The 27,834-nt window shown below is 43.1% G+C and overlaps 3 protein-coding genes and 1 long non-coding RNA gene across 5 annotated transcripts; all 4 read left to right on the plus strand.

The window, feature by feature from the left end:
* The first annotated feature begins 6,117 nt into the window (after positions 1-6,117).
* Positions 6,118-26,354, plus strand: LOC123652728. Its single transcript, XR_006742205.1, has 3 exons — positions 6,118-6,128; positions 11,121-11,127; positions 25,876-26,354. It is a non-coding gene; the product is annotated as an uncharacterized LOC123652728 (long non-coding RNA).
* DHRS2 (dehydrogenase/reductase 2) lies at positions 11,213-18,020 on the plus strand. Of its 2 annotated transcripts, XM_036449411.2 has the most exons (8): positions 11,213-11,436; positions 13,312-13,489; positions 13,818-13,919; positions 15,019-15,089; positions 16,673-16,724; positions 17,040-17,174; positions 17,446-17,501; positions 17,761-18,020. In XM_036449411.2, exons 1-8 carry the CDS (start codon positions 11,228-11,230, stop codon positions 17,870-17,872), a joined length of 915 nt encoding a protein of 304 aa, XP_036305304.2. In that variant the 5' UTR covers positions 11,213-11,227; the 3' UTR covers positions 17,873-18,020. The 2 variants fall into 2 exon arrangements, with proteins under 2 accessions (XP_036305304.2, XP_045440714.1); XM_045584758.1 differs by lacking the exon at positions 13,818-13,919 and having other exon boundaries at positions 11,224-11,436.
* Positions 24,706-26,354, plus strand: LOC118725540 (L-lactate dehydrogenase A chain-like). Its single transcript, XM_036449452.2, is given in 2 exon segments — positions 24,706-24,989; positions 24,992-26,354. Coding segments are annotated over 2 exon segments (996 nt in total). The 5' UTR covers positions 24,706-24,826; the 3' UTR covers positions 25,825-26,354.
* Positions 26,355-27,378: 1,024 nt separating this feature from the next.
* LOC118725548 (40S ribosomal protein S21-like) lies at positions 27,379-27,576 on the plus strand. The gene has a single exon (XM_036449465.1). The coding sequence runs from the start codon at positions 27,379-27,381 to the stop codon at positions 27,574-27,576; it is 198 nt and encodes a 65-aa protein (XP_036305358.1).
* The last annotated feature ends 258 nt before the right edge of the window (positions 27,577-27,834 follow it).

A 27,834-nucleotide genomic window follows, 5' to 3' on the forward strand; every position in this document is an offset into this window, starting at 1 on the left:
TTTCTTCCCTCTTCTTGACTGGGTTTGCACTTTTACAAAAAGCCAGAAGAGCATTTGGCTTTAAACTGCATTTGGCCTTCCCTCTTGCAAAAAAATCCCAGGAATGGAATTACAAAAGACCTAGATACAAAGAACCTGTGTAGAGTAGGGTGGGGTGAGGTTGTGTGGAGGCTGAGAAATGATATGGTGAGCAAAACACATTGGTACAATTAATTAACATCTCAAAAAACAATCCTGGTGCATAAACATAGTCTAATATTTTTATGTTTTTCCACCAGGACCCATTTTTATTTAGATAACTTCTTTCATTTCAACTTCTTATTAGATAATTCTGCAAAGACACTAATAAATTCTGATTCTTTCATAGTCTTTTTTCTAAGAATTTTTTTAAAAAAAATATGTTTTTATTGATTTCAGAGAGGAAAAGGGAGATAGAAACATCAATGATGAGAATCATTGATCAGCTGCATCCTGCACGCCCCCTACTGGGGATCCAGCCAGCAACCCAGGCATATGCCCACACCAGGAATTAAGCCCTGATTCGTGGATCAATGGATCAATACTCAATAAATGAGCCACACAGGCAGGGTTTTAAGAATCTTTGTAAGCCATGAAACTTTTATTTAAATTTGTCATTTACCCATGAACATTTATAATAATGCTTTTTGTGTGTGTTGAACCTCACCCAAGGACATTTTTCCATTGATTATTTATTTATTTATTATTTTTAGAGAGTAGAAAGGAGGATGGGAGGAGGAAAGAGAGAAATATTGATATGAGAGAGACACATTAATTGGTTGCCTCCCACACATGCCTTGATCATGGCTGGGGAGTGAACTGGCAACCGAGATACATGCCCTTAACCAAGAATCAAACCCTCAATCCTTTGGTTTGAGGAACGATGCTCTAACTGTTACCAGTGAGAGAATAAGACAAGGCAATGAGATCTCTGTTCTTGTCTTCTTGAGGGAAAGATTTCAATCAAGAGTCATGTAGAAAAGGAAGCAAGAATGTATTGTCCACAGCAAAAATATACTTAGCAGAGTGAAACAAGGAAGGGCATAGAAGCCACAGGAGAGCCTGGGCTGGGCTGCCTTAAAGGTTCAGGGATTAGCCTGGGGTGAGCTGCCACTACCTATTTCTCCCACTGTCACAAGTCTCATGGGGTCCCTTAGAAGTTAGGGGGTACATGTCTATGGAGGAAGGAGAGGGGAAAAGGAGAGAGGAATGCATAGGTTTGCTCCCTGTAGGGAGAGTGCCATGTTTTCATTAAAAAAAAAAAAAAAAAGATGAAGCGAATAGGGAAAGTATTATTTGCTAAATGTGGGAGTTGAATATATTATGTTGTTCTTTTCCAGTCATTTAAAATATTGCACAATTGAAGAAGTCCATGGCATATATAGGAGCACAGCACTTTCAGGGACGAGATAAACACATTTTGACCTCACTGTTCAGTGTCAACTTGCACACATTTCCGAAGGATCCAAAAATTGCCTAACAGTGCTCTTAGTGTCAGGAAACCTGCAGAGTAAGTAGAATTTCCAAACACATGTCACAAGTATGAACACTCCACTCATAGAAACACAATTCATCATAACAAACATCAAGAGGAGCCAGAAATGCTTTTGAAATTCAGCCAAAACACACACACACACACACACACACACACACACACACACACACACGGCTCATGTCCACTTCCTTACCAAGTCCCTTCTCTCTTACTGCAGTCATCACCCCATGCCCCATGTCTGCACTGTCTCTGGGAATGTGAACTCCTGTCTTCTTCCAGGATCTTTGTTACCAGGAACCTAGTTGGGGCAGCTTTAGAGATAGACTAAGACTGTAGGGGTGTCGAACTTAATCAGAGAAGGGGCCAAAATCTAAAATCCAGCCTAAATCGCGGGCCGAATGGTTTACTGAACAGTCATAAACTGTCATTGTGATGGAAACGCAGCGGAGTGCAGTGATGACAGCGCGGTGCGGGCCACATTGCAAGGCCTGGCGGGACGGATTTGGCCCGCGGGCCTTGTGTTTGATACGTGTGCTATAGAGGGATTATTCAGGGAAATTATTGGTGATTCTAAGGACTTCACATTAATCTTAGATGTTTTCATGATTCACCAAAGGGCTTAGGAGGGTGGTGGGCAGGGAGGGACAGGGTGAATTTAGGGGAGTGTCTAGAAAGACAAAAGGGAGCAGGATGAAGCCCTTATATACCAGAACACACCGGGCCATCAGCAGAGTTCCATGACTGCTGTGGTCCCAGGCTTCTGTTCAAGGATCGGAGAAAAGCACAGCGTCCATCTGTCCCAGGTATGTCTGTCTATTGCCTCCAGGGGTCCTCCTGGGGGCAGAGGGCTCTAGAGACTGGAGAGGCCAGAGACTCTAGGAGACATACCTCTTCTCAGCACAATCCCTACATGTAAGCCTTAAGATTGGCTCTGAGGCCTCAGTGGTCAGTGACCTACCCTGGTCTCCACCGAGAGGACAGGGAGAGTCTCAGGGCAGACACTCAAGTCCTTATCAGAGGAAGTGCTAACCATACTTATTTTGTACCTGGAACTATCAAGTAAAGTCCCCATTCCCTGCTGTGGTAGCAAGTTTCAGCCACTGACGGAGGCACCAGTAAGCCAACGGGCCCCACCCTTAGAGATCCCGGCCAGCAGGGCTCTTGCAGCCTGGTCTCAGGAAGGATGGGAGGATCTATCCAGGCCCTCCTGTGAATCCTGCTGCCTTGGGAGTGTGTCTGGAGGTTTCTTCAGTGAAACTGGGCCATGATATTTTATTTTATTATTTTATTTTTTTGATATATTTTATTGATTTTATACAGAGAGGAAGGGAGAGAGATAGAGAGTTAGAAACATCGATGAGAGAGAGTCATCGATCAGTTGCCTCCTGCACACCCCCTACTGGGGATATGCCCGCAACCAAGGTACATGCCCTTGACCGGAATCGAACCCGGGTCCCTTCAGTCCCCAAGCCGACGCTGAACCGGTTTCGGCTGGACCATGCTATTTTAGAAAATTTCAGAACAGCCCAATTGTCATACACGGTACAGAAAGTCTCTAAGTGTACAGCTAATTTAAAGTTGTGAAAATTTTAGTAACATCTTTTGGTATTCATAGCTTTAATAATCATTGCTAGGTTCTGCACTCAAATTTATGACACAGTCTCTCAAAATCAGCTAAAGTATGCATAGTTTATCAATTTAACAGTTAACTTTTTATTTTGGAATAATTTTAGATTTATTGAAAAGTTGCAATGATAGTGCGTAGAGAGTTCCTGTGTCCCCCTTCACCTAGTTTCCCCTAATGTTAACTAGCATCTTGTATGAAACAGTGGCACATTCCTCAGAACTCGGAAGGTAACACTGGTGTAATATTAGAACCAAACCAACTACTTTATTCATATCTCACCAGTTTTCTCACTGCTGTCCTTTTACTGCTGCATGATCCAATCCAGGATGCCACCCTGCATGTAATCCTCCTGTCTCCTTAATCTACTCCCATCCATCAATTTTTCAGTTGTATTTTTTGTGGCCTTAACATTTTGAACAGTTTTGGTCTAGATGCTGTAGAATGTACCTGAATTTGGATTTATGTGATGTTTTCTTGATGATTAGACTGGGATGATGGGCTTGAGAGAAGAATATGACAAAGGTGAAATGTCCTTATCTCTTCAAATCAGAGAGTCCATGACAGCACAGGATTCCTGTGAGGAGGTTAACCTTGATCATCTGGTTAGGGTTAGGGTTAGCCAGGTTTGCCCACTGTGAAGTTTCTATGGTCCCTTCCCATTATTTACTTAGTAGTTTTTTTGTGTGAGTATGGACACGTGTGTAACTGTTTTATATTTTAGATAAAAATTCAACACAACGGGATTTATTTTGTTGCTCATGTTTTTGAGCTTTGGCCATCAGGACCTCTTTCAGTTTGGCTCCTCTGTCCTTTCAGCATCCCTTCAGTTGTTCACTTCCTGGAAGAACAAGTTGCTTCAGGTTCATCTAATATTTTTCCTGCTTCAGCACTAGACTCAGACATTCCTCCAAAAATTAACTGGGCATTTAAGAAAAGTAGACTTTTAAATAGTATACTTTTTGTTGTTATTAAACCTCATCCGATGATAATTTTTCATTGATTTTTAGAGAGAGAGGAAGGGAGGGGGAGAGAAATAAGGATATGAGAGAAACATGTCGATTGAGTGCTTCCCACACACACTCTGACCCTGGCTGGGGATTGAGCCTGCAACCAAAGTATGAGCCCTTGACTGGAATCAAACCGGGGTCCCTTTCATCTGTGAGTTGACACTCTATCCACTGAGCCAAACCAGTTAGGGCTCAATGTTTAATTCTTATAGAAAACTTGTGAAGTGAATAAGAGTGGAAATTCAAGGGGGAAAATTGTACTCCCACCAAAGGAAAACCATCTTTAGAATTTGACGTGTTTCCCCCCCCCCCCAATAACTTGTTGGTTTTCTTTATTTTCAGTTTCATAATTTGTGCTTTTAATAAATGTGTTTCTTTTAGGATTTATTAATGTTTTTCTCTTACTAATTTATTGAATAAAAAAATCTATGTTATTATTTTCTATTATCTCTTTTCTGAAAAATGTATTTAAGACTCTGCTTTGTTCTCTATGGATTGCTTTTGACAACATTCTATCCTGTTTATTCTTCTGCAACGTGCTCAGACTGCTGCTCATTTCTAAACAGTGATTTCTGCTTTGATTTTTCTCTTCCAAAAGCTATTTTATATGGGGACTTAACATTTCCAGGTATATGACTTGGGGAAGGTACTGTACTTATGTGTTAATTTATATTTTGTACATATGTTAGTGAATAAGGATGATCCACATAATTTTTGCACTTCAGAATTTATTGAGATTTCTTTGTTAATTATTATGTAAAATTCTCTATAATCTTACATCTTGTCCATTAAAGTGTTAATTTCAGAAAGATATATGTTAAGTTACCTGGTAACTTCGTTTTTGTCAATTTTATGTGTTAAGCCCTGTCCAGTTTTCTAAATGGTTAGAACATTGGCCCATGGACTAAGGGGTCTCCAGTTAATTCTGGTCAAGGACACATGCCTCCGTTGTAGGCATGTGCAGAAAGCAACCGAGTGATGTGTCTCTCACATCAGATGTTTCTCTCTGTCTCTTCCCCTCCCTTCCACTCTCTCTAAAACTCAATGGAGAAAGTATCGTTGGGTGAAGATTAACAACAACAAAGAAAGTTAAACTTATGTGTTAAGTACATAACAATGACTACTATAATTTTTGTTTTATGTATAGTTTATGAATATAAATTATTCAGTTTTCATTTTAATACCTTTTCCCTTGAATTATATTTTGTCTAATTATATTATCTTACTTACTTGTCCTTTAGTATTTGCCTGCTATGTCAACATCTATTCCTTTTTTGTCAATCTTCCTTAGTCATTTTGTTCTAATTGTGTCACTTGTGAATTATATTTAACTGGGTTATTAAAAGATTTAATTTTAGTATGTTGACTTAATCCATTTGCATTTATTATGAATATCCATGTACATTTGGACTTATTCCTGAAATCTTATTTTATGTTTTTCATTATGCTGTCTTTTTCTTCTTTTCTTCCTTTTATTGTATTAATCCAAGCTTCTTTTAAAAATACATATTTTTTCATTGATTTCAGAGAGATAAAAAGAGAGGAGAAAGAGAGAGAAAAAAAAATCAATGATGAGAAAGAACCATTGATTGGCTGCCTCCTGCACACCCCCTACCGGATCATGCCCACAATCTGGGCATGAGCCCTGACCAGGAATCAAACCATAACCTCCTGGCTCATAGGTCAAAGAGCCACACTGGCCGGGCTAATCCAACTTTCTTCTGTTTTTCTTTTCTTTTAAATAAATTTTATTGATTTTTTTTTTTTTTACAGAGAGGAAGAGAGGGGGGTAGAGAGTTAGAAACATCGATGAGAGAGAATCATCAATCAGCTGCCTCTCACACATCTCTTACTGGGGATGTGCCCACAACCAAGGTACATGCCCTTGACCGGAATCGAACCTGGGACCTTTCAGTCTGCAGACCAATGCTCTATCCACTGAGCCAACAGGTTTTGGCTCTTCTGTTTTTCTTGTGCTCTTGTTCAGGGGGTGCTTGATAAAATGGCAGTGATTCAGAGAACAATTCCAATGGCCTAAGCTCCTCCGAATGCAAGTACCCTGTTCTGACAATTACCTGGCCCCTCCTACTATTTCTATCTGTTGCCTCTGAGCTTTGGGGCACCTACAGCTGCTCTCAGCTTTTACTGCTGTTCTCCCATGCATTAAAAGGTATTTTGAACTGGAGCTTTCTCTAGAAAGCTAACTCTAGAATTTCTCATAATTTTTATAAAGTTTTTTGTGTTGTTTTGTTTTGTTTTTATGTGTGTTTTGTATTGCTTTGGTTTTGTTTCTTTTCTTCCTTTTTAAAAAATATATTTTATTGATTTTTTACAGAGGAAGGGAGAGAGATAGAGAGCCAGAAATGTCGATGAGAGAGAAACATCGACCAGCTGTCTCCTGTACACCCCCTACCGGGGATGTGCCCGCAACCAATGTACATGCCCTTGACCGGAATCTAACCTGGGACCCTTCAGTCCGCAGACTGACGCTCTACCACTGAGCCAAACCGGTTTCGGCCATTTCTTCCTTTTTTAAGAAGCATCTTTTAGTGGTGAAAGGGAAGAAGAGAAGGCTGAAGTACATATTTAATCTATCACTTTTATTCTATCACAGCTTATTTACTTTCAGGCTTATTTACTATATTTTTCTGTATAGACGTTTATGCTAATATAATTTCAGCCATGCTGTATATAAGTTTGTGTCATGATTTTTCAGTTAGCATTTTATTTTTTTATTTTTTTAAATAATTTTTTATTGTTCATATTATTACAAATGTTCCTTCCCCCCCCCCCCCCATTGCTCTCTTCCATCAGGTTCCCACCCCACCCTCTGCCCTTTCCCCACCCCCCATTGTCCTCATCCATAGGTGCACAATTTATGTTCAGTCTCTTCTCACACCCCCCTCTCCCCTTTTCCCCAAGAATCATCAGTTCACTCCCCTTCCATACCTCTGATTCTATTATGTTCAACAGTTAATATTGTTCATCAGATTTTTTTTTAATTTCCTTGGTTTTTAGAATCACTTGTTGATAGTTACATATTTGTTGTTCATAATTTTTATCTTTATTTACTTTCTCTTCCGAAAGAACCCTCTTCAGCAATTTATATAATTCTGGTTTGGTGGTGATGAACTCCTTTAGCTTTTTTTCATTTGTAAAGCTCTATCTGACCTTCGATTCTGAGTGATAGCTTTGCTGGATAGATTATCTTTGGCTGTAGGTTCTTATTATTCATCACCTTGAATATTTCTTGCCATTCCCGTCTGGCCTGCATGGTTTCTGTTGAGAAATCAGCTGACAATCGTATGGGTGCTCCTTTATATGTAACTATCTGCTTTGCTCTTGCTGCTTTTAATATTCTCTCTTTGTCTTTTGCTCTTGGAATTTTTTTTAAAAATATATTTTATTGATTTTATACAGAGAGGAAGGGAGAGAGATAGAGAGTTAGAAACATCGATGAGAGAGTGTCATCGATCAGCTGCATCTTGCACACCCCTTACTGGGGATATGCCCGCAACCAAGGTACATGCCCTTGACCGAAATCGAACCTGGGACCCTTCAGTCCCCAAGCCAACGCTCTATCTATTGAGCCAAACCAGTCCCGGCTGGAATTTTAATTATGATGTGTCTTGGTGTGGTCCTCTTTGGATTCCTTTTGTTTGGAGTTCTATGTGCTTCCTGGACTTGTAAGTCTAATTCTTTCACCAGGTGGGGGAAGTTTTCTGTCACTATTTCTTTCAGTATGGTTTCGATATCTTGCTCTCTCTCATCTTCTGGGACCCCCATAATTCTGATGTTGGTTCACTTGAAGTTGTCCCAGAGGTTTCTTACATTATCTTCAATTTTCTGGATTCTCTTGCCTTCTAGCTTCTGCAGAGGAGTGTCTTCTGGCTCTTTATGTTCCAAATCTTTGACTTGATTCTTGCGATCTTCCATTCTGTTTTTAGGACTCTGTATAATATTTTTTATTTCAGTCAATGTATTCTTTATTTCTTGCTGATCCCTTATCATTTCTTGTTGATTCCTTATTAATTCTAGTTGATCCCTTTTCATATCCTCATAGGTTTTATCCATCTTTTCTAGGAAATTCTTGAAAAGCCTTATAAGCGTAGATTTGAACTCTATATCCAGTCGCTTTTTGTCCTCCATTTCTTTCATTTGTGATCTATTTCGTCTCGGCATTTTCACAGCTTCCCTGAGTTGGTAGCCTTAAAAGTCTCTGTGTTCTGCTTGGATGGGGCAGGGTTTCAGGGTGGAGCCTACAGCTTTGGCTTCCGTCAGTCCCACCCTATGAGGCTCCTGCGTCTCAGGGTCCTTCAGTACTTGTTGCAAGCACCTCTGAGAGAAAGGTGCCCTCAATTTTCGCCTGCTGCCAAACAGTCTAGGCTCTCCCCCAATGAGCCCGGTATTGGGGTTCAGTTCAGTTGGAAGTGGAGTTGGAGGTGGTGTTCAGAGCAGTCTGGAGCCCCTGTCTCCTTCCTGCCAGGGCAATTCCTTGGCACAGCAAACCATCCCTTCTCTGCCTGCAATGTGCGCGCCTCCGGGACCTCCTCTCACTGCTCCCCCGGGGTTCCACCTTACAGCCCAGCTCCCTCTGTTTGAGCCTGGGTCCCCCAGGTCTGGCCTAGAACTTGGGTTCAGAGCAGTCGGGTCTGGGGCCCAGCACAGTTGGAGCTTTTATCTCCTTCCTGCTAGGGAACGCCAGCCAGGCACTCAGCCTCCCTCCTCTCCTGCTCCGTCTTCTCCGTGTGCGCCGCAAGTCTCGTACCTTAGGCTTTTACAGCTCCTCCGTGCTTCATTCTGGTTTTCTCCTTGCTTCTTGTTGTAGAATTTCCAGTCAGTCGACTTTCCTGTAGTTCTGGGTAATGTCAATTTTATATTTTAGTTATATTTTATTGAAATTGTTGTGTGCGGCTGCGGCTAGGTATTTACCTGTGCAGCCATCTTGGAACGACTCTCTCAGTTAGCATTTTAACAAAAACATTTCAGTATTGTTACAAATTACTTATGAACACCATTTTTAATGGCTACACAAATTCCATCAAGTAACATGCATACCATATTCAGCATTTAAGTTTATCTCTTTTTTCAACGATTACAAATCAGATGATAAAGGTCCTTATTCATAAGTCTGTTTTTTATATGTAAAATGTTTTAAAGGTCCCATCTCAAACACAATCACACTCTGAAGCCATAGAGGTTAGGGCTTTAACATATGAACCTCGGGGCAGGAGGACACAATTCAGTCCACAATATTTCTTGATATCAACAGCATTGAACTTGCTTGGAAACCCAGAGATTTAGGTAGTAAGTACATGATTGTTTAGAGCTTTTATGTTGCATACAGATGTGAACTTGTCTATTTTCAGAGCTCTATGATTTTGTTCCTGGGAAGGGTTACGTTAGCTTCCCATATTATGCAACAGCTTAATAAACTGGGTTAGATCACTCAGAAAATGGAATAAGGATTAATACAAAAAATGAACACTAGAGAAGCAATGATTGGCTATTTTAGTCATTAGGGCCTAGAATAAAGTTTATGGCTCCTTGAGTGTGATCATCATTTATTTATGTCAAAATACCATTTTGTAAAAACCTCCACAAGCTTTTTTCCCTCCTAAGAGAAAGTCCAAATTCCCATTGTGTTACCACACCATCCCACCTTACCTGCTCTGTCTCTGCTGGTCACCTCTTTGTTCCACCCCAGGGGCAGTCTTCATCTAGTGACTGACAGGAGTTGGATGTGCCCCTGTGCTGGTAACCAACTGTCTGATTTGTCTAGGACTTAGCAGTTTGCTGGAATGTGGGCCTTTCAGTGCTAAAACCTGCAGTCCTAGAAACAGGGATTCTTGGTCACCCTAAGGCCAGTCCCTTGTCCTCCCTCATCAGAGAGCTCAGTTGGTTGAAGCATCATCCCATACATCAAAAGGTTACAGATTTGATTCTATTTCAGGGCCTGTACAGGGATCAATCAATCAACTGATGTTTCTCACATCTATTTCTCTCTCTCTCTCTCTCTCTCTCTCTCTCTCTCTCTCTCTCTCTCTCTCTCTTTCTCTCTCTCTCTTTCTCTCTCTCTCTCTCTTTCTCTCTCTCTCTCATATTCTTTCACTCTCACTCTCCCTTCCTTTTTCTCTAAAATCAATAAACATATTCTCAGGTGATAATTAAGAAACAAAAGTATTGCTCAGAGTTCAATAAGATTGACCTTCAGTTATAAATAGACATAACTCACTTGATAATGTACCACTTATGGGCTATCTTCCCTTCTGTCTCGCTCCTTCCACTCCCCTACATTGCTTCCCAAGGCCATCTCCAAAAAAATTACTTGAGTTTTTAGTGTGATTCTGAGGTAGCCAACCCAAGACAACTATTGTTCCTTGATCTCCCCATAAAATTGAGGGAAGGTTTGGGATGAAAGATGTGGGTATGGAGAAAGTTACTGAAGAAATTAGGTATTGCTGAAAGGTTACAATGACACAGGTTCCATAGGATCTTTGGGCAGGGGGGTCTGGACAATATGGCCTGGAGTTCAAGAGATGTGAGGTATGGGACCTATAAAAGCTTTTTAAACAAAGGGGGAGTGGCTGGACTTCTATCTCAGTTGGATCAGTGTCATTTGTGATGCGGGAAAACAACTTGCCTCTCAGAAATGCTGACACATGTGGTATATCTGATGAGGAGCTATTGCTTCAGTTGGGGAGCTGAAAGAAGAGGAGTTTGCAGCAGGTAGGAAAGGTGACAAGAGCTTGGACCATGGTGGTTGCAACAGGCTGGGGAAAGATAAAAGTCCAATGCAATTTCTTTGTGGAAGAATAGATGTATGGAGAGGAATGCAAAGGTGACTCTCAGAAGATCACAGAGATATTCCTTGTTTGATGGTGAGTCAGGTAAGTATCACTCAGTCATCTACCAGGGGCCTGGCATCCCAGGGAAGCCCATTTTGGGGAACTTATCATGGGAAGGACATGAGCCGCTCTGTGCTTTCCTGGTAAATTTAAAAAATGGTAGGTCATCTATCAGAGACTTCAATGGAACCTTCCCACGAAGGATGGGTGGAGACAGATTCTAACATGGATCATGACGATTGTCTTCCCAGGTTCTTCCCCAGCGTGGGTCCAGGAGGACGGAGGCCAGACAGTGACTAATATGTTCAGGACCATGTCTTGGGCCTTTAAGGGTCTTCAACACTCCTCAGTCTTTCTCTCAGCAAGAATGAGCAGCAAAACAGTAGATAGAAGCTGTCCACTGGCTGGGAAAGTAGCTGTGGTTACTGGGTCCACAAATGGGTGAGTGAATGGGAGTCCATGTAATGAACAGATTTAGAGTTCCCATCCCAGAGCAGGGGAGGTCCTTCTCACACATCCTTCCTGAGACCTCCATCTCATTACACCACTCTGGCCTTTATCATTAACCCCAAACTCAGTGTGTCTTCCTAAAACATCCGGTTTCTAAGTTTCAAGAATGATAGATTTGGAAAATCAACTGCTCCTGGTTCAATCAGAGCAGTGTTTGAATCTAGTCTCTGCCGCTTACTGGATGGGTAGCCCTAAGGTATTTAACTTATCATCATCAGGACAGCTCTCTCTCTCCATCCTTCATGGGCACGTGGCCATGGACTTTTAGAGTCCTGGTCTAATAGGGAGAAACCAGAGACCTATTGGTCTCTCAGACTTAGGGATTCCATTGACTGCAGAGAGTTCACTGGCAGTAGGGCACTGAGTAAGGCGACGTCTCAAGATCCATTCAGAGAGCTTACATAGATGGCCTTCTCCTGGTCACATCTCTTCCTGTGTACCTCTAATTCCACGTATACTCTAACTGCCATAAAGGCCACAGTCTTTAATGAGCCATTACCACGGCAGGAGGGGGGATTCTGGTGGCCAGGGGCTCTGTCTTCCTTTTGCCCTTTCATGGCCAAAATTTCATGGTCAAATTTAGATCGCTTTATTTTAGAATTGTTAATATCCCAGACTTCCACATCACCATGATATTTAATTTATTTTTTAAATATGTTTTTATTTATTTCCAAGAGAGGAAGGGAGAAGGAGAGAAAGATAAAAACATCAATGATGAGAGAGAATCATTGATTGGCTGTCTCCTGCACGCCCCCTAATGGGGTCCCAGCCAGCAACCCAGGCATGTGTCCTGACCAGGAATCGAACCATAACCTCCTGGTACATAGGTCAATGCTCACTACTGAGCAAAACTGGCCAGGCCCCAATCATGTTTTTAAATCTGTGTGTCCCCAATGCACAAATGAGTAATTCAAAACTCTATTTGTCCTAGCAGTTTCTATAAGAGAGGGGACATATGCCTTCTGCCCTTGATCACAGGTACTCAATCAGCCCAAGTCAAGAGTGCTTCTGACCTCCTTAAAGTAAGGAGCTGGAGAATGGGGGCAGAGCATGTTCTCAGCATCAAAGTTTTTAAATTGCAGGACAGAGGAAAGCTTTAAGGCTTATAGAAAGTGCAAGTTACACCAGAGGCCTCTGACTACAACAAAGGGAGGAAACGCTGGGCAGTTAAAGATTCTCTGCCATTCACACTGGATGCCCAGCACATGTACATGTGTTCTGAAGGAGCATTACTTTTTAAAAATACCCTTCAATTAAACTGTTATGAAAATTTTCTCATCCGTATGATTGTTATACATATAGTTGTGAAAATTAACTGGATTAGTCTTGGTGAAGGCTTGATGTATAGAAAATGTTCAATAATTCCTCTTTCCCACTCTAGAGCAGCGTTTTTCAACCGCTGTTCCGTGGCACACTAGTGTGCCGCGAGATGTTGCCTGGTGTGCCGTAGGTACAGACAAGACAAAGAATTTTATAATTTTTCACTATTTTGTTTACTTAATATTTCATAATAAAGTAATTATAAAATACTTTCTTTGTGTTTATTTGATTCCTATTCAAGAGAATTACTTTATATATAGTCAATATAGGCACGGAGTTAAATTTTTTAACATTTTCTAATGGTGGTGTGCCTCGTGATTTTTTTCATGAAACAAGTGTGCCTTTGCCCAAAAAAGGTTGAAAAACACTGCTCTAGAGGTTTGGAGGCAGTTCTTGAACCACACTGTGGAACTCAATTTGTGTCTCATGATCAGCCTTCCAGGAGGCAGAGAGGGCTGAAGCCATCATAACCATCTCTGCCCTCAGGATTGGCTTCGCCATCGCCCGGCGTCTGGCCCAGGATGGGGCCCACGTGGTGGTCAGCAGCCGGAAGCAGCAGAACGTGGACCAGGCACTGGCAACACTGCAGGAGGAGGGGCTGAGTGTGTCTGGCACTGTGTGCCACGTGGGGAAGGCTGAGGACCGAGACTGGCTGGTGGCCACGGTGAGGAGATGGGTAGGGTTTGGAGGTAACAAGAGGAAGAGTGGTCATTTTAAAAACATAACCTGATCAAATGAACAAGCGTACAAGCGCAGGAATGAAGTATGGCCATGTGCTTGGCATTGGTTACTCCAGAGCCTGAGCAGGCTTACAGATCTGCATGGAGAAAAGTTTTAATTCTGATGAGAGACAGCTCTCCACTGGCTTGGTGTGGCCTCCTCCTGGATTTAGCCAGGCAGAGACCCAGGGAGAGCAACCAGGAAACACCTCACACAGCAACAGAAAACTTTTGCTCCCTGACCCTGGTCCTCATTGCCCCTTCTCACTGCAGGCCCTGAAACATTCTGGAAATGTTGACTTCCTGGTGTGCGTGGCAGGAGTCAATCCCTATGTGGGAAGTACCTTGGGAAGCAGTGAGGAGGTCTGGGACAAGGTGAGGTATGGGACACCAGGTAGGGCTGATGGAATGTCATCCTCACCCTCTGTGCAACCCTCTTTCCATCTCAGCTCCCACACACCTTCCCCTCACAGACCAACAAGCACCGAGCAGGCCAGGTGCCTGGACTCTGACCCTCAATTCCTCATCTCTAAGATGGAGGCAACCACGAGTTTGACATGCTTGCTATACTCTAGTTCTATCCCCCACTGTTCATGAGCTCCCAGTTTGCTGGAAGGGTTCAGCAGAGAACCAGATCATCACAATCAATGTGGGGCACAGAGAAGAGAATGACTCCCTTCCTTGCCTAAAAATGTTTCATGTCCAAGGCTTAAACCCTGAAATCCAGCTGTATTATTGTAGTTTCAGATGGCTGCTATAACAAAGTACCACAACTCAAGTGGCTTACACACAGAATTTATTCTCACAGTCTTGGAGGTCAGAAGGCATCAGCAGGGTTTGTTCCTTCTGATGGCTATGACAGAATCTATTCATGCCACTCCCCTAGCTACAGGTGATTTGCTGGCAATCTTTGATGTTACTTGGCTTATAGAAAGAAGCATCACTCCAACCTCTGCCTTCATCATCACATGATATTCTCAGTGTGTGTGCGCTCACAAATTTCCCTTCTTAGGACACCCTTCATTTTGAATTAGGGCCCATATTATGACCTCATTTTAACTACATCTGCAATGAGTCTAGTTCCAAATAAGGTCACATTATTGAGTACTAAGGGTTATGACTTTAACATAGAATTTGGGTGGTACACAATTCAGTTTACAATGCCAGCCTTCCCCAGACTCAATTGGCCAGTGCCTCCTCAGGCCCAGATAGGACTTTTTTTTCCTGATACCCTTACAAACACAGGGAGACATTCCGCAGACTCTGGGTCTTATGCCTACAAAGTCTTCCTGATCCCCATATTTCCGCTATTTCAGGATCCCCCACCCGCCATTGTATCAAAGAAAGTCAGCACTCTCCCCATTGTCAGAAGCCAGCACGCTCATGTTCTAATGTGGTATATTTGCTAATACAGTGAGAACATGCACTGGACTGAATGTCTCTCCTCCCCCACCCACATTTGCTCTGATTTCAGATCTTGAATGTCAATGTGAAGGCCCCGGCCCTGCTGCTGAGCCAGCTGCTGCCCCACATGGAGAACAGGGGGTGAGGGCAGGGAAGGGGAGAGGGATGGAGACATTGTCAAATGTGGAGCAGGGGTGGTAAAGAGGAGCCAGGGGTTCAGTTAGATCTTTCTTCTGAGCAGCAGGCTTAGCTGAGAATTTGACTTTAAGATTCTAGGTCAAAGAATTCTATCCATTACTGTTGTTCTCTCATAGCTAGAATGCCCATGGAATCTGGCAATGACTCTACTAGAAGCACAATAAGGGATATACAGATAGAAGAGTCCAGAGTCCTCACAGCTGTCCTAGAATCAGAGGAATACAAGTGGTGTCTCTCTAGGATAGTGAAAGTTTGACTTCATATTTCTAGGCCACAAAAGAGAAAAAAAAATCCTGTTTTCTTGTATGAATACCTAATTTCTAGAGTACTCAGAAATTGGCAGGGACTAGAAGAGAGAAATTGGGTTCTAGTGACAGGAAGCCCCAGAGTTCCCTAACTGTCCTGGAATTGGGGAACTGAAAATGGCCTCTCTTAGGCTGCGTGCAGCAGGTCGGGGCACAAAAGTCCAGATTGATAACACTGAGGCACCCTGCAGCCTTGTCCATAATATGAGTAGTGGAGTTTCCAAGTCCCACTCAACTCTTATCTCTCAAACTTTTTTACTATTGGGCTAGCCATGTCCTCCATTATTTTCTCCATCATCCCCGCTCTGTGTTTGTTGCACAGAACAACCTTTAGAGCCAGAGTGAGTGAAGAGAAGAGATCAGAGGCAACACGAGACAACACTGGACAAGCAGGATGTTGCTAAATTATGGATAGCCTTGACTGATGTGATAAGGAATTTTGTCAATATTAAGGAGACAAAGGTGAAAATTATATGATTGTTATAATTATTTTAGGCATACTTCATCTTCTTCCTAAATTAAAAGAGAACATGAAAACACTTGAGGGATGATGAAAGCATCTTGATTTACGGGTCCACACAGAATAGACACCAAAGGAAAGGGAATGAGTAGGTAGAGGGGAAAAGTGAGGCAAGAGTGCAGATTTCTCAAGAGGACCAAACAGCTTCCAGAAAGGAAATTTTAGTCTACAGTATCTGATGTGAAAGGAAACTGGAGGGTAAAGAAGTGAGGTCTGAACAAGTCATTAGACTTGGTGAGTGCAGAAACACTGAGGATCCTTAAAACTCCCAGAGGATTTTGGGGTAGGGATGTGCTGGGTGTGCAGCTTCTGAGATTAAGATTCCCAAGGATCCACTGAGAAGTACTTTCAATATTACTCTTAGCATGCCTGGTATAGAATACTCTCAAAGCCAGTAAATGGAACAATAGTCTATAAAGGCAAATGTTGGCTGTATTTTATAAAAGTGTTCATACTAGTACTCATTGACGGATTGAGCATCCAAGTGTGGATGAAAACATGAACTTGGTTCTGGTCCTCAGGATGCTCAAGGCCAGAGGAGATAGGCTGAAGGAAGGCAGGAATGGGCTCTAATCTGAACCTAAATTTCTTTCACTCACTTTCATGGTTCACAGTCTCCACTTCCTTTCATGTACCAAATGTGTCTATTTGCCTCACTTATATGTGGCTCCATCACATTTATCCCATCCTTCTCTTCCCAGGGGAAGCTCTGTGGTTCTGGTCTCCTCACTTGGGGCATACTTACCAGAAGCTGTAAGTATAACCTTCTATGACTCTAAATGAAAAGAATGGACATACCCCCATTTGCCAAGAAAAGTGGAGATGTCCAGGAGATCCCAGAACAGGCTATTGCTGGTGGGGTACACCTACACGCACATTTGATAAATGGGTGTCTCAGATCCTCCTTTTCCAGAAAGGACACACATGGCAGACTTTTAACTTTTCTTTGTGAGATTCTCAATGATCTCTGCATTGCTGAAGAGATATATTTCTATGCACAGGCCTAGAAATCTAATAGAAACTCTCTTCAGTTACTTATTTGCCATCCACTTCTCTTTGTCTTCACAGAGGCTAGGGGCCTACAATGTCAGTAAAACAGCCATTCTGGGACTCACCAAGACCCTGTCATTGGAGCTGGGACCAAAGGAAATCAGGGTGAACTGCCTCGTTCCAGGAATAATTGACACAGCCTTCAGCAAAGTGGTAAAGACCAAAGACAATTTCTGCTCCTGCCCCACTGAGTGCCAGGGTCCCCTCCCCTACCAGGCCATGTCCCAGAGACACCTGGCCCTGTGGACTCTTATGCTAATGCTCTGGTTCACTGCCTTTGGGATCAGCAGCAGGATCAGGATTGTAATCCTCTGTGAGAGACGAGCCAAACCCAGAGTGTCCCCCTCCACAAAGGTATTTATGATGTGGAGTCATTGTGATTTCATCTGGATGAGCAGCACTAATCTTTTGACTTTTCCTTTAGCTGTTTGAGGATCCAGCCTTTTGGAACCATTTGAAGGGACGCCATGGAATACAGAGGTAGGTTGTGTGTCCTTTGTAGACCTGGTTAACGTAACTTCAGACCTTCATGATGAATAAAGATCACCATCACCTCTCTGCATTCCTCTTTCAGAGATTTGAGTCCTGGGATGAGTAAAAGTCCTTGTAGAGATCACATATCTCCATTTGCAGCCTTTCTCTCATGACCATAAAGTGTCTTGACTTCCCAGCATCTGACAGGAGCCCAGGGCTCACAGGAAGATTCGTCACTCTTAGCCCACCTCCTCTTTCCATACAGAGTAGGTCATCCTGAGGACTGTTCAGGGCTGGTGTCCTTCCTCTGCTCTCCAGATGCCAGCTACATCACCGGTGAGAGCATTGCGGTGGCCGGCTGCTCATTCCACCTCTGAAGGACATGAGCTCTGTCATACAAGCCCCATGTGGCTCTGGGGCCACCATATTGAGACACCTCTAAAAATGATGAGCCTGTGCTTCAAAAACACACTTTAAGTTCAACATAATCAGAGTATGAAACAATAAAGAACATCAAAAAAGAAAGCTTACAGCACGAAACTGTCATTAATGTTTTCACTTTTCTTCAGGCCTTTCCCACCTTGGTAATTAGGAACCATGGTCTGAGAGAGCACCATGGAGATTTCTGGGATGTACATAGAAACAACCCAGAAATACAAGGGAGTCACCCCTCTCCAACAGAGGAATGGAATGGATGAATCAATGCTGAGCCTCCCCAGTTGATTTTTCAGAGTATAAGGCAAGAATAAGACTCTTGTCAGGCCAGTGTGGTTCAGTGGTTGAGCATCAATCTATGAACCAGGATATCATAGTTTGATTCCAGGTCAGAGCACATGCCAGTGTAGGGCGTGCAGGAGGCAGCCAATCAATGATTTTCTCTTATCGATGTTTCTATTTCTCTCTTTCCCTTCTCTGAAATCAATAAAAATCCTATCTAATAAAGAGAGAATATGCTAATTGACCCTCATGACCAAAGATGGTGGCACCCACAGCCAATAAGGAGAAAATATGCTAATTGACTGTCATGCTCTCAGAAATGGCGGCACCCACAGCCACAAGATAGTGGGGCCCAATCCTCTCAGATCTGCTGGGGCGGCAGGCACATGGCAAGGCTGGGCCTGCCCCCAGGTGGTCCTGGCTGTTCTGCACACCTGCCTCCAGAGTCCCCCAACTCCTTTCAGCCCTCCAGCCTCCTAGGGCAAGCCCGAGGCACAAGCAAGCCTCAGATGGCAGCTGCCCAGCCACCCAGGGCAGCCTGAGGCTCAGGTAACCATGGCCAGCCAAGGTTTGCACTTACCAGCACTGGCAACAGCAGAAGTATGATGGAGTGTCACCTCCCCCTGATTGCTAGGTCACCTCCAATCTTCCAAAACTCTCCAGGAACATGACTTTTCTAAGGCGAGACTGACAGGGAACCAAAGATTGTCTGCGCCACCCCGAGACCCCGCCCTATTCAAGCAGAGTACGGAAACCCTCCTAGCTGAGACACTGCTGATCCTCACAGCCAGGCGTCTTCAAACTACGCCGGCCCGCGGGCCACATGCAGCCTGCAGAGGAGTCTGATCCAGCCCGCCAGGTTTTTTGGGCAGTGAGTGCAGCCGAGGTGTTACAGTAGGAATTAGTAGTTCTTTTAGTCCGGCCCTCCAGCTCTCTGAGGGACCGTGATCTGGCCCCCACTTTAAAAAGTTTGAGGACCCCTGCGAGTCACAGCCAATTGGCTTGGAGATCAACGCTTCCCAGTGATACCAACAATAAGCAAGGTTTAACAACAAGACTGCACACACAGCCCACAAAGGGCTACACCAAGACTGTCCACTGCAGGTAACTGGGAAGGCTGTGCTACTAGGCTCTACCAGAACACCTAGCACACAAAGCTATTCCATCAAATCAGGGAAACAACTAAAATACAGACAAGAAGAAGGACACAAAGGAAGGAGATGGAGAAAAAGAAAAGATTGGACATTGAGTTCAAAACTACAGTTATAAGGTTATTCAACAATATCCTAAAAAAGGCAGATAAAATAAATGAGACCTATGAGGATATGAAAAGGGAGCAACTAGAAATAATAAGGGATCAACAAGAAATAAAGAAAACATTGTCTGAAATAAAAAATATTATACAAAGTCCTAAAAACAGACTGGAAGATCGCAAGAATCAAGACAAAGACTTAGAACACAAAGAGCCAGAGGACACTCCTCTGCAGAAGGGAGAAGATAAGAGAATCCAGAAAGTTGAAGATAGTGTAAGAAACCTCTGGGACAATTTCAAGCGAACCAACATCAGAATTATGGGGATTCCAGAAGAGAGAGAGCAAGATACAGAAAGAATATTGAAAGAAATAGTGACAGAAAACTTCCCCCACCTGGGGAAAGAAATAGACTTACAAGTCTAGGAAGCCCGCAGAACCCCAAACAAAAGGAATCCAAGGAGGACCACACCAAGACATATCATAATTAAAATTCCAAGAGCAAAAGACAAAGAGAGAATATTAAAAGCAGCAAGAGAAAAGCAGGTAGTTACCTATAAAGGAGCACCCATAAGATTGTCAGCTGATTTCTCAACAGAAACCATGCAGGCCAGACAGGAATGGCAAGAAATACTCAAGGTGATGAATAACAAGAACCTACAGCCAAAAATAATCTACCCAGCAAAGCTATCACTCAGAATCAAAGGACAGATAAAGAGCTTCACAAATAAATAAAAGCTAAAAGAGTTCATCACCACCAAACCAGAATTATATGAATTGCTGAAGGAGGTTATTTAGGAAGAGGAAGAAGATAAAGATAAAAATTATGATCAACAAATACGTAGCTATCAACAATTGAATCTAAAAACCAAGGGAATTTAAAAATCTGATGAACAATATTAACTGGTGAATATAATAGAATCAGAGGTATGGAAGGGGAGTGGACTGACGATTCTCAGGGAAAAGGGGAGTGGGGGTGCGGGAAGAGACTGAACAAAAACTGTGCACCTATGGATGAGGACAATGGGGGATGGGGAAAGGACAGAGGGTGGGGTGGGAACCTGGTGAAGGGGAGCAATTGAGGGGGGGAAGAGGATCACATTTGTAATAATCTGAACAATAAAGATTTATTTAAAAATAAATAAATAATAAAAAAAGGTATAGAAACCCACGTGTGTGTGTGTGTGTGTGTGTATATATATATACATACACACACACACACACACACACACACACACACACACTGAGTGGCCAGATTATTATGACCATCTGATGTTTGTGGGCAAATTAGTGGTACACTGCATAGTATGGGAAATGGAAGCTGAAGGCCTGTTCAAACACCTTTGCTGTCTGCAGTTACCAAGATAAAATGTCTCCAATTCGCACAGAAACACAAAGATTGGACAGTTGAACATTGGAAAAAAGTCATGTTATCCAATGAATCACATTTCTGGTTACATCATGCAGATGGTAGAGTGAGAATTTCACAGAAACAACATGAAAGCTTCTCCACCCAGCTCCTGCCCCACATGCATGAGTACAACCCTTAAAGTTGGTAGGGGCAGGGTTATGGTTTGGGGCATGTTTTTCTGGCATAATTTGGACTCTTTAATTCATGTGGAACAACATCTGAATAGCACAACATACCTGAGTATCGTTGCTGATTAAGTTCATCCTATCATGTTGATGGAATATCCCAATGGAAATGGCTTCTTCCAACAAGACAATGTACTATGCCACGGTGCTCATATTGTGCAGGAGTGGTTCCAAGAACATGAGGGAGACTTTACCTTGCTTAGGTGGCCACCACAATCACCAGATCTCAATCCAATTGAGCATTTGAGGAACAAAGTTAAAAGAGCTATCAGGCAGCTGGTTCCACAACCATCAAATCTCACAGAACTGGACAGTGCTATTCATCAGGCATGGTGTCAGATTCCTCACATCACCTTTCAATATCTCATGGAGTCAATGCCAAGAAGAATCACTGCAGTATTGAAGGTAAAAGGTGGCCCAATGAAGTATTGATGGGATAGTCATAATAATATGGCCACTCAGTGTATATCCTATATAATAAAAGGCTAATATGCAAATTGTCCCCTTGACCAGGAGTTCTACCTGCAGACAGGCCGGCCAACTGCCTATGTCCCCTCCCAGGCTGGCTGGACTCCATCCATACACAAATTCATGCACTGGTGTGTGTGTGTGTGTGTGTGTGTGTGTGTGTGTGTGTGTGTGTGTTCAGACATCATAACAATCTGGCCACTTAGTTAATATATATACTAGAAACCCAGTGCATGAATTGGTGCACTGGAGAGGGGTGTCCCTCAACCCAGTCTGCACCCTCTCTAATCTGGAACCCCTAGAGCACATGTGTCAAACACAAGGCCCGCGGGCCAAATCCGTCCCGCCAGGCCTTGCAATGTGGCCCGCACCACGCTGTCATCACTGCACTCCGCTGTGTTTCCATCACAATGACAGTTTATGACTGTTCAGTAAACGATTCGGCCCGCGATTTAGGCTGGATTTTAGATTTTGGCTCCTTCTCTGATTGAGTTCGACACCCCTACCCTAGAGGGATGTCTGACTGCCGGTTTAGGCCCAATATCACAGGGATCTCTCAGGGATAGGGCCTAAACCTGCAGTCAAACATCCCTCTCACAATCTGGGACTGCTGGCTCCCAGCCACTCACCTTTCTGCCAGCCTGAAGACCCTCTAACAATTCCCCTGCCAGCCTAGTCAATTCCTAACCATTCCCCCACCAGCCTAATCAATTCCTAACTGTTCCCCTGCCAGCCTGATCACCCACAACTGCCCTCCCCTGCTGGCCTGTAGCCCCCTATAGCCCTCCCCTGCTGGCCCAGTCATCCCCAACTGCCTTCCCTTGCCGGCCTGTTTGCCCCTAACTGCCCTCCCCTGCAGGCCTGGTCCTCCCTACCTGCGTCCCCTCCAGGCCTGGACCCCCAACTGCCCTGCCCTGCCCTGCCAGCCATCTTGTGGAAGCCATCTTGTGACCACATGTGGGCAGCCATCTTGTGCAAGGGTCAATTTGCATATTACCTCTTTATTATATAGGATATACACACACACACACATAGATAGATATAGATATAGATATAGATATTGATATAGATATAGATATACATTTATAAAGAGATAATATGCTAATTTGTCTGTGACAGTGTCCCTATAATGACCAATTTGCATATTGCTTCACGCAGCAGGGGGTGAGCGGGAGGAGCCAAGTTCTTGGGGGTCTGAGGACAGGCCTGTAAAGAAGGAAGAGGAAGTGGCCACAGGCAGCTCTTCCAATCTCCCTGCAGACACCCTACCCAGCCCCCACACCCAGGGGAGAAGACCCAGCCTCGGGGGTAGCTGCAACCAGTATCTCAGACTCCCCATCTCTTCCTCCCTCCCCCGCCACTCCCACCTGGGCGCCCACAACAATAACACACCAGAGACCCCCGTCAGCGCCCCCAAAGCACCCAGGGCCCTGGCCCACCAATGCCGGTGCCCCCTCCACTGGAGCTGGGCACACCTCTCCTCCCTACAACTCCAGACCCGGGTGGAGGTAGACCTGAGCAGCCCTCCGGAGTCAGACCCTTTCCCCCCACCCCCTCCACAACAGCAGCGCCACCTCTGCAGAGGGAGTGGGAGCGCTGAACCTCGCTGGGGGCGCAGCTGAACCGCCCTCCTTGCCCGCCTGGCTCCGCCCTGGCCCAGCCCCACCCCACTCCAGGAGATCGGAGCCGTGCCCTGAGCAGGTGCAGCTGCAGAACAGCCATGTACAGTTTAAAGAACGGGGCCAAGCAAGAAGGTTTGACAGTTACTTCCCCTACATCCTCGCTGCCTCTCCTAGAGCCCTCCCCCGCAACTCTCTGCCCCCAACCAGTGTCAAAACTTTTTCAAAAGTATCAAAACTTTTTCAAATTATTGAAATTATGTAGATTGTAATTACATGACCACAATGCAACCCAACTGGAAATCACTAATAAAGTGAGAATTATACTCTCCTCATGTGTTTAGAAATCAAAGATATACTTCTAAATTACCTTAGCTAAACCGGCGATCTGGGGCCAGGCCAGCAGGGGGATGGAACCTGTGGGTTCCACACTTCAGAAGAAGAAATTATAAAGGAAATTAGAAAATATTTAGAAGTCAATAATAAGCAAAATTTTCACTATCTAAATTTACCAAATGCAGTTTAAACAGTACTAAGAGGAAAAATTATACCTACCTTACTTGTATGAGAAAAGCCAAAAATTAATGAAATAAGCATCACAAGAAGTCTGAAATATGTGTGTGTATGTATCAAAATAAAGTATAAATAAGAATATAATAAATATGTGAGTGGAAATTAGCAAATAGAAAACATGCAATAGAAAGAATTTTTTTAAAAGAGTTGGTTTTTTTGTGGTTTTTTAAAATAATTTTTAAAAATATTTTTATTGATTTTGTACAGAGAGGAAGGGAGAGAGATAGAGAGCTAGAAACATCGATGAGAAAGAGTCGTCTATCAGCTGCCTCTTGCACACCCCCCACTGGGGATATGCCCGCAACCAAGGTAGATGCCCTTGACCGGAATCGAACCCAGGACCCTTCAGTCCACAGGCCAACGCTCTATCCACTGAGTCAAACCGGTTTTGGCTAAAAAAGAGTTCATTTTGAGAAAAGACTCAGTAAAATTGACAAAAATCTGGAGAGAGTGATTAAGAAAAAAAGAGTGGAAAATAGTTAATATCAGGAATAAAAAAAGTAATAAAATGACTTTAAACATTTAAAATATTGAGGTATTATGCTAATAAGTATGACATTTTAAGTAAAATGGAAAAACTTCTAGAAAAAAAATAAACTGACTCAAGGAAAAAGAGAAAACTAAACAGTCCTATAACATAATCAAAATCTTTCTACATAGAGCCAAAACTGGTTTGGCTCAGTGGATAGAGTGTTGGCCTGTGGACTGGAAGGTCCCAAGTTCGATTCCTGTCAAGGGCATGTACCTTGGTTGCAGGCACATCCCCAGTTGGGGGTGTGCAGAAGGCAGCTGATCAATGTCTCTCTCTCTCATCGATGTTTCTAACTCTCTATCCTTCTCCCTTCCTCTCTGTAAAAAAAATCAATAAAAAATATATTTTTTTAAAAATCTATCTACATATTGTAGAAAACCTCAAGCCTAAATGCTTTCACTGATGGCCGCTACTGAAAAAAAAAAGTGCAAAAATGATGTTGCTGATGTTATTAAATGTACACATTGAGAATATTTTAGGTATCGGAGCTGCAGCCACCAAGTCCGGATCCTACATTGCACGCCACTGACGCCCACCCGCCGTGCACTTCCAGTTCCTTTTGGTTCTAAGTCCAAAATGACAACACTCAAGGATCAGCTGATTGTGAATCTTCTTAAGGAAGAACATAGCCCCCAGAATAAGATTACAGTTATTGGGGTTGGTGCTGTTGGCATGGCCTGTGCCATCAGTATCTTAATGAAGGACTTGGCAGATGAGCTTGCTCTTATTGATGTCATGGAAGAAAATTAAATGAAGGGATGATGAATCTCCAGCATGGCAGCCTTTTCCTTAGAACACCAAAAATTGTCTCTGGCAAAGACTATAGTGTGACTGCAAACTCCAAACTGGTTATTATCACAGCTGGGACACGTCAACAAGAGGGAGAAAGCCGCCTTAATTTGGTCCAGAGTAATGCGAACATCTTTAAATTCATCATTCTTAATGTTGTAAAATACATTCCCAACTGCAAATTGCTTGTTGTTTCCAATCCAGTGGATATCTTGACCTATGTGGCTTGGAAGTTAAGTGGCTTTCCCAAAAACCGTGTTATTGGAAGCGGTTGCAATCTGGATTCAGCCCGATTCCGATACCTGATGGGGGAGAGGCTGGGAGTTCACCCATTGAGCTGTCATGGGTGGGTCCTGGGGGAGCATGGAGACTCCAGTGTGCCCGTGTGGAGTGGAGTGAACGTTGCTGGTGTCTCCCTAAAGAATCTGCATCCTGATTTAGGCACTGATGCAGATAAAAACCAGTGGAAAAAAGTTCACAAGCAGGTAATTGACAGTGCTTATGAGGTGATCAAACTGAAAGGCTACACATCATGGGCCATTGGACTCTCTGTGGCAGATTTAGCGGAGAGTATGATGAAGAATCTTAGGCAGGTGCATCCAGTTTCCACCATGATTAAGGGTCTCTATGGAATAAAAGAAGACGTCTTCCTTAGTCTTCCTTGCATCTTGGGACAGAATGGAATCTCCGATGTTGTGAAGGTGACTCTGACACCTGAGGAAGAGGCCCTTTTGAAGAGGAGTGCAGACACACTGTGGGGGATCCAGAAAGAACTGCAGTTTTAAAGACTTCTGATGTCACACCACCTCACTGTCTGGACTACAGCAGGATTTGAGTTTGAAGATTGTGCATATTGTCTGTTTTATCTGATCTGTGACTAAGAACATCAGTTTCCTAAAGATAGACATAGTAATGGTTTACAAAACGCAGCATCTGCATCCTGATGCTGGAGGGTGGTTATCTTGTGCAATCCTAAACTGGTTAGTGTGAAATAATTCCACCTCCTCCAAGGCACCACTGCCAATGTTGCTCATGCCTCAGTTGCCCTTCAGACTAGATGTGTGTTCACTGTGTGCTACATAACTTGTGGTTCCTTTTTTTATAAGTAGTCACATCCTGGAATCCAATGTAAATCGAATATTGCATGTTTTGTGCATAACTGTTCTAAAGGCTCTTATATTGTGTACTGTATGTATCACATTAGTGTACACTGCCATATAATGTAGAAAGAAAAGTCTACATATAAATAATACAGCCAGCTATCCAAGTGTCATACCAACTAAAATGCCAAATAAACCTTGAACAGTGAAAAAAAGAGAATATTTTAAAGTATTGTATCCCCTTATATTTTCCTCCAGTACTTTTATAATTTCATTTTTATGTCAAATAATTTGATTTATGTATAATTAATTTAACTATAAATAATGAAGTAGTAGTCCAGCTTGTTTTTCCTCAATGCTAGTCTCGGAAAGAACTGAAAATAGAAGGGGACTAGAGATTTTTACCTTTCATTTGATACTTTTCTGGACTATTTTTTTTAACCAGGCATATATACATCTTTTATGATTTTAAAACTAATTTTCAAAATGATTTCCATCTTTGTCATAATCTTTATCTGAATATAGCTTATATTTTACACTCTCCTGGGATAGTTGGTGTGTGTTTTTTTAAGTTTTCCATACCTCCTCTCCCATTATGAATCTATTAATTCCCTGAATACTGTTGTTATCCCTCTTACTAATATCAAAACTGACGAGAGTTAGATGACAGAGGCCCATACCTGGGAACTCAAGTAGAGGAGAATGAGCACTGGAGCCAGAGTGTGGACAATGCCTAAATCAGATGTGAGAGGTACATGCTATTTCTGTGGACATGAAACAAAGATAGAGCTATGACCTTTGGCCAGATACTTTACGGAGTGAGCCTAGAAGGCCAACTTCAGTATGGCTGACTTACTCGGAGGCTATGTTAACTACAGAAGAAAGGTGGGTCCAAGACAACTGAGGAGGTTCTCCACATGACACATAAACTCACTTCTTCTTGATGAAGCAAGCAGCCCCATAAGATTGTGAGTCATGGGAGTGGGCACTGAGACTGCACTCAGTAACATTCGCCCTAGTTAAACACCAGGAAACACCTGACCCAAGTTAGCAGCATGGTTTAATATTCGAAGTGCCCCAATCAGGACTGTTGCAATGGAAGAAAGCAGTTAGCCCTGTTGTCTTGTTCTTCTCAGAAGCTGTTGTTGGTGCAATCTAGTCTCAGGTCACAGAGCTGAAAAAATGAATCAAGAAATTGGTCAGGTTGTGGTGTCACCAGGTGTGGCCCCCACATGGAGAATGACACTGACAAGTTTGCGGACCTGCACATGCAAATGCTCTGCCAGCGAATGCATTATTGGCACCAAGGACCACACCATCCAGATGAGTATGGCTAAAGTTGACAAAGTAACAAGCAGGTTCAATGTCCAGTTTAAAACCTATGCTGTCTGTGGGACTTTTTGCAGAATGGATGAGTCAGATGATTCCATTCTCTGACTGGCCAAGGCCAATAGCATCATCTCATAGATGTGAAATATTTGTCGTAAAATAGAATAAAAGTAAGAAAAGAAATAGCTCTCACCACACTTTCAAATATGCCAGGAAGAATGCCCTACTCTAGACTACAGCCATCAGCAGCAGAGGGGACTGGGCAGGGACAACAGGTCACAGAACCATACTCCACCAAAGAAAGGTAAACACAACACCAGCAAGTCCCAAGGCTTTACATTTACTGGTAAAGCTCTTTATTGCTAT

This window comes from Pipistrellus kuhlii, unplaced genomic scaffold (genome assembly GCF_014108245.1).
Source record: "Pipistrellus kuhlii isolate mPipKuh1 unplaced genomic scaffold, mPipKuh1.p scaffold_m20_p_1, whole genome shotgun sequence".
NCBI lineage: Eukaryota > Metazoa > Chordata > Mammalia > Chiroptera > Vespertilionidae > Pipistrellus > Pipistrellus kuhlii.

Coding starts and splice junctions, on each gene's coding strand:
- LOC118725548 (XM_036449465.1), top strand. CDS start 27,379: ATGACACTGACAAGTTTGCGGACCTGCACATGCAAATGCTCTGCCAGC.
- DHRS2 (XM_036449411.2), top strand. CDS start 11,228: ATGACGATTGTCTTCCCAGGTTCTTCCCCAGCGTGGGTCCAGGAGGAC. Junction 11,437..13,311: donor GTTACTGGGTCCACAAATGG/GTGAGTGAATGG, acceptor CTCTGCCCTCAG/GATTGGCTTCGCCATCGCCC. Junction 15,090..16,672: donor CCCCACATGGAGAACAGGGG/GTGAGGGCAGGG, acceptor TTCTCTTCCCAG/GGGAAGCTCTGTGGTTCTGG.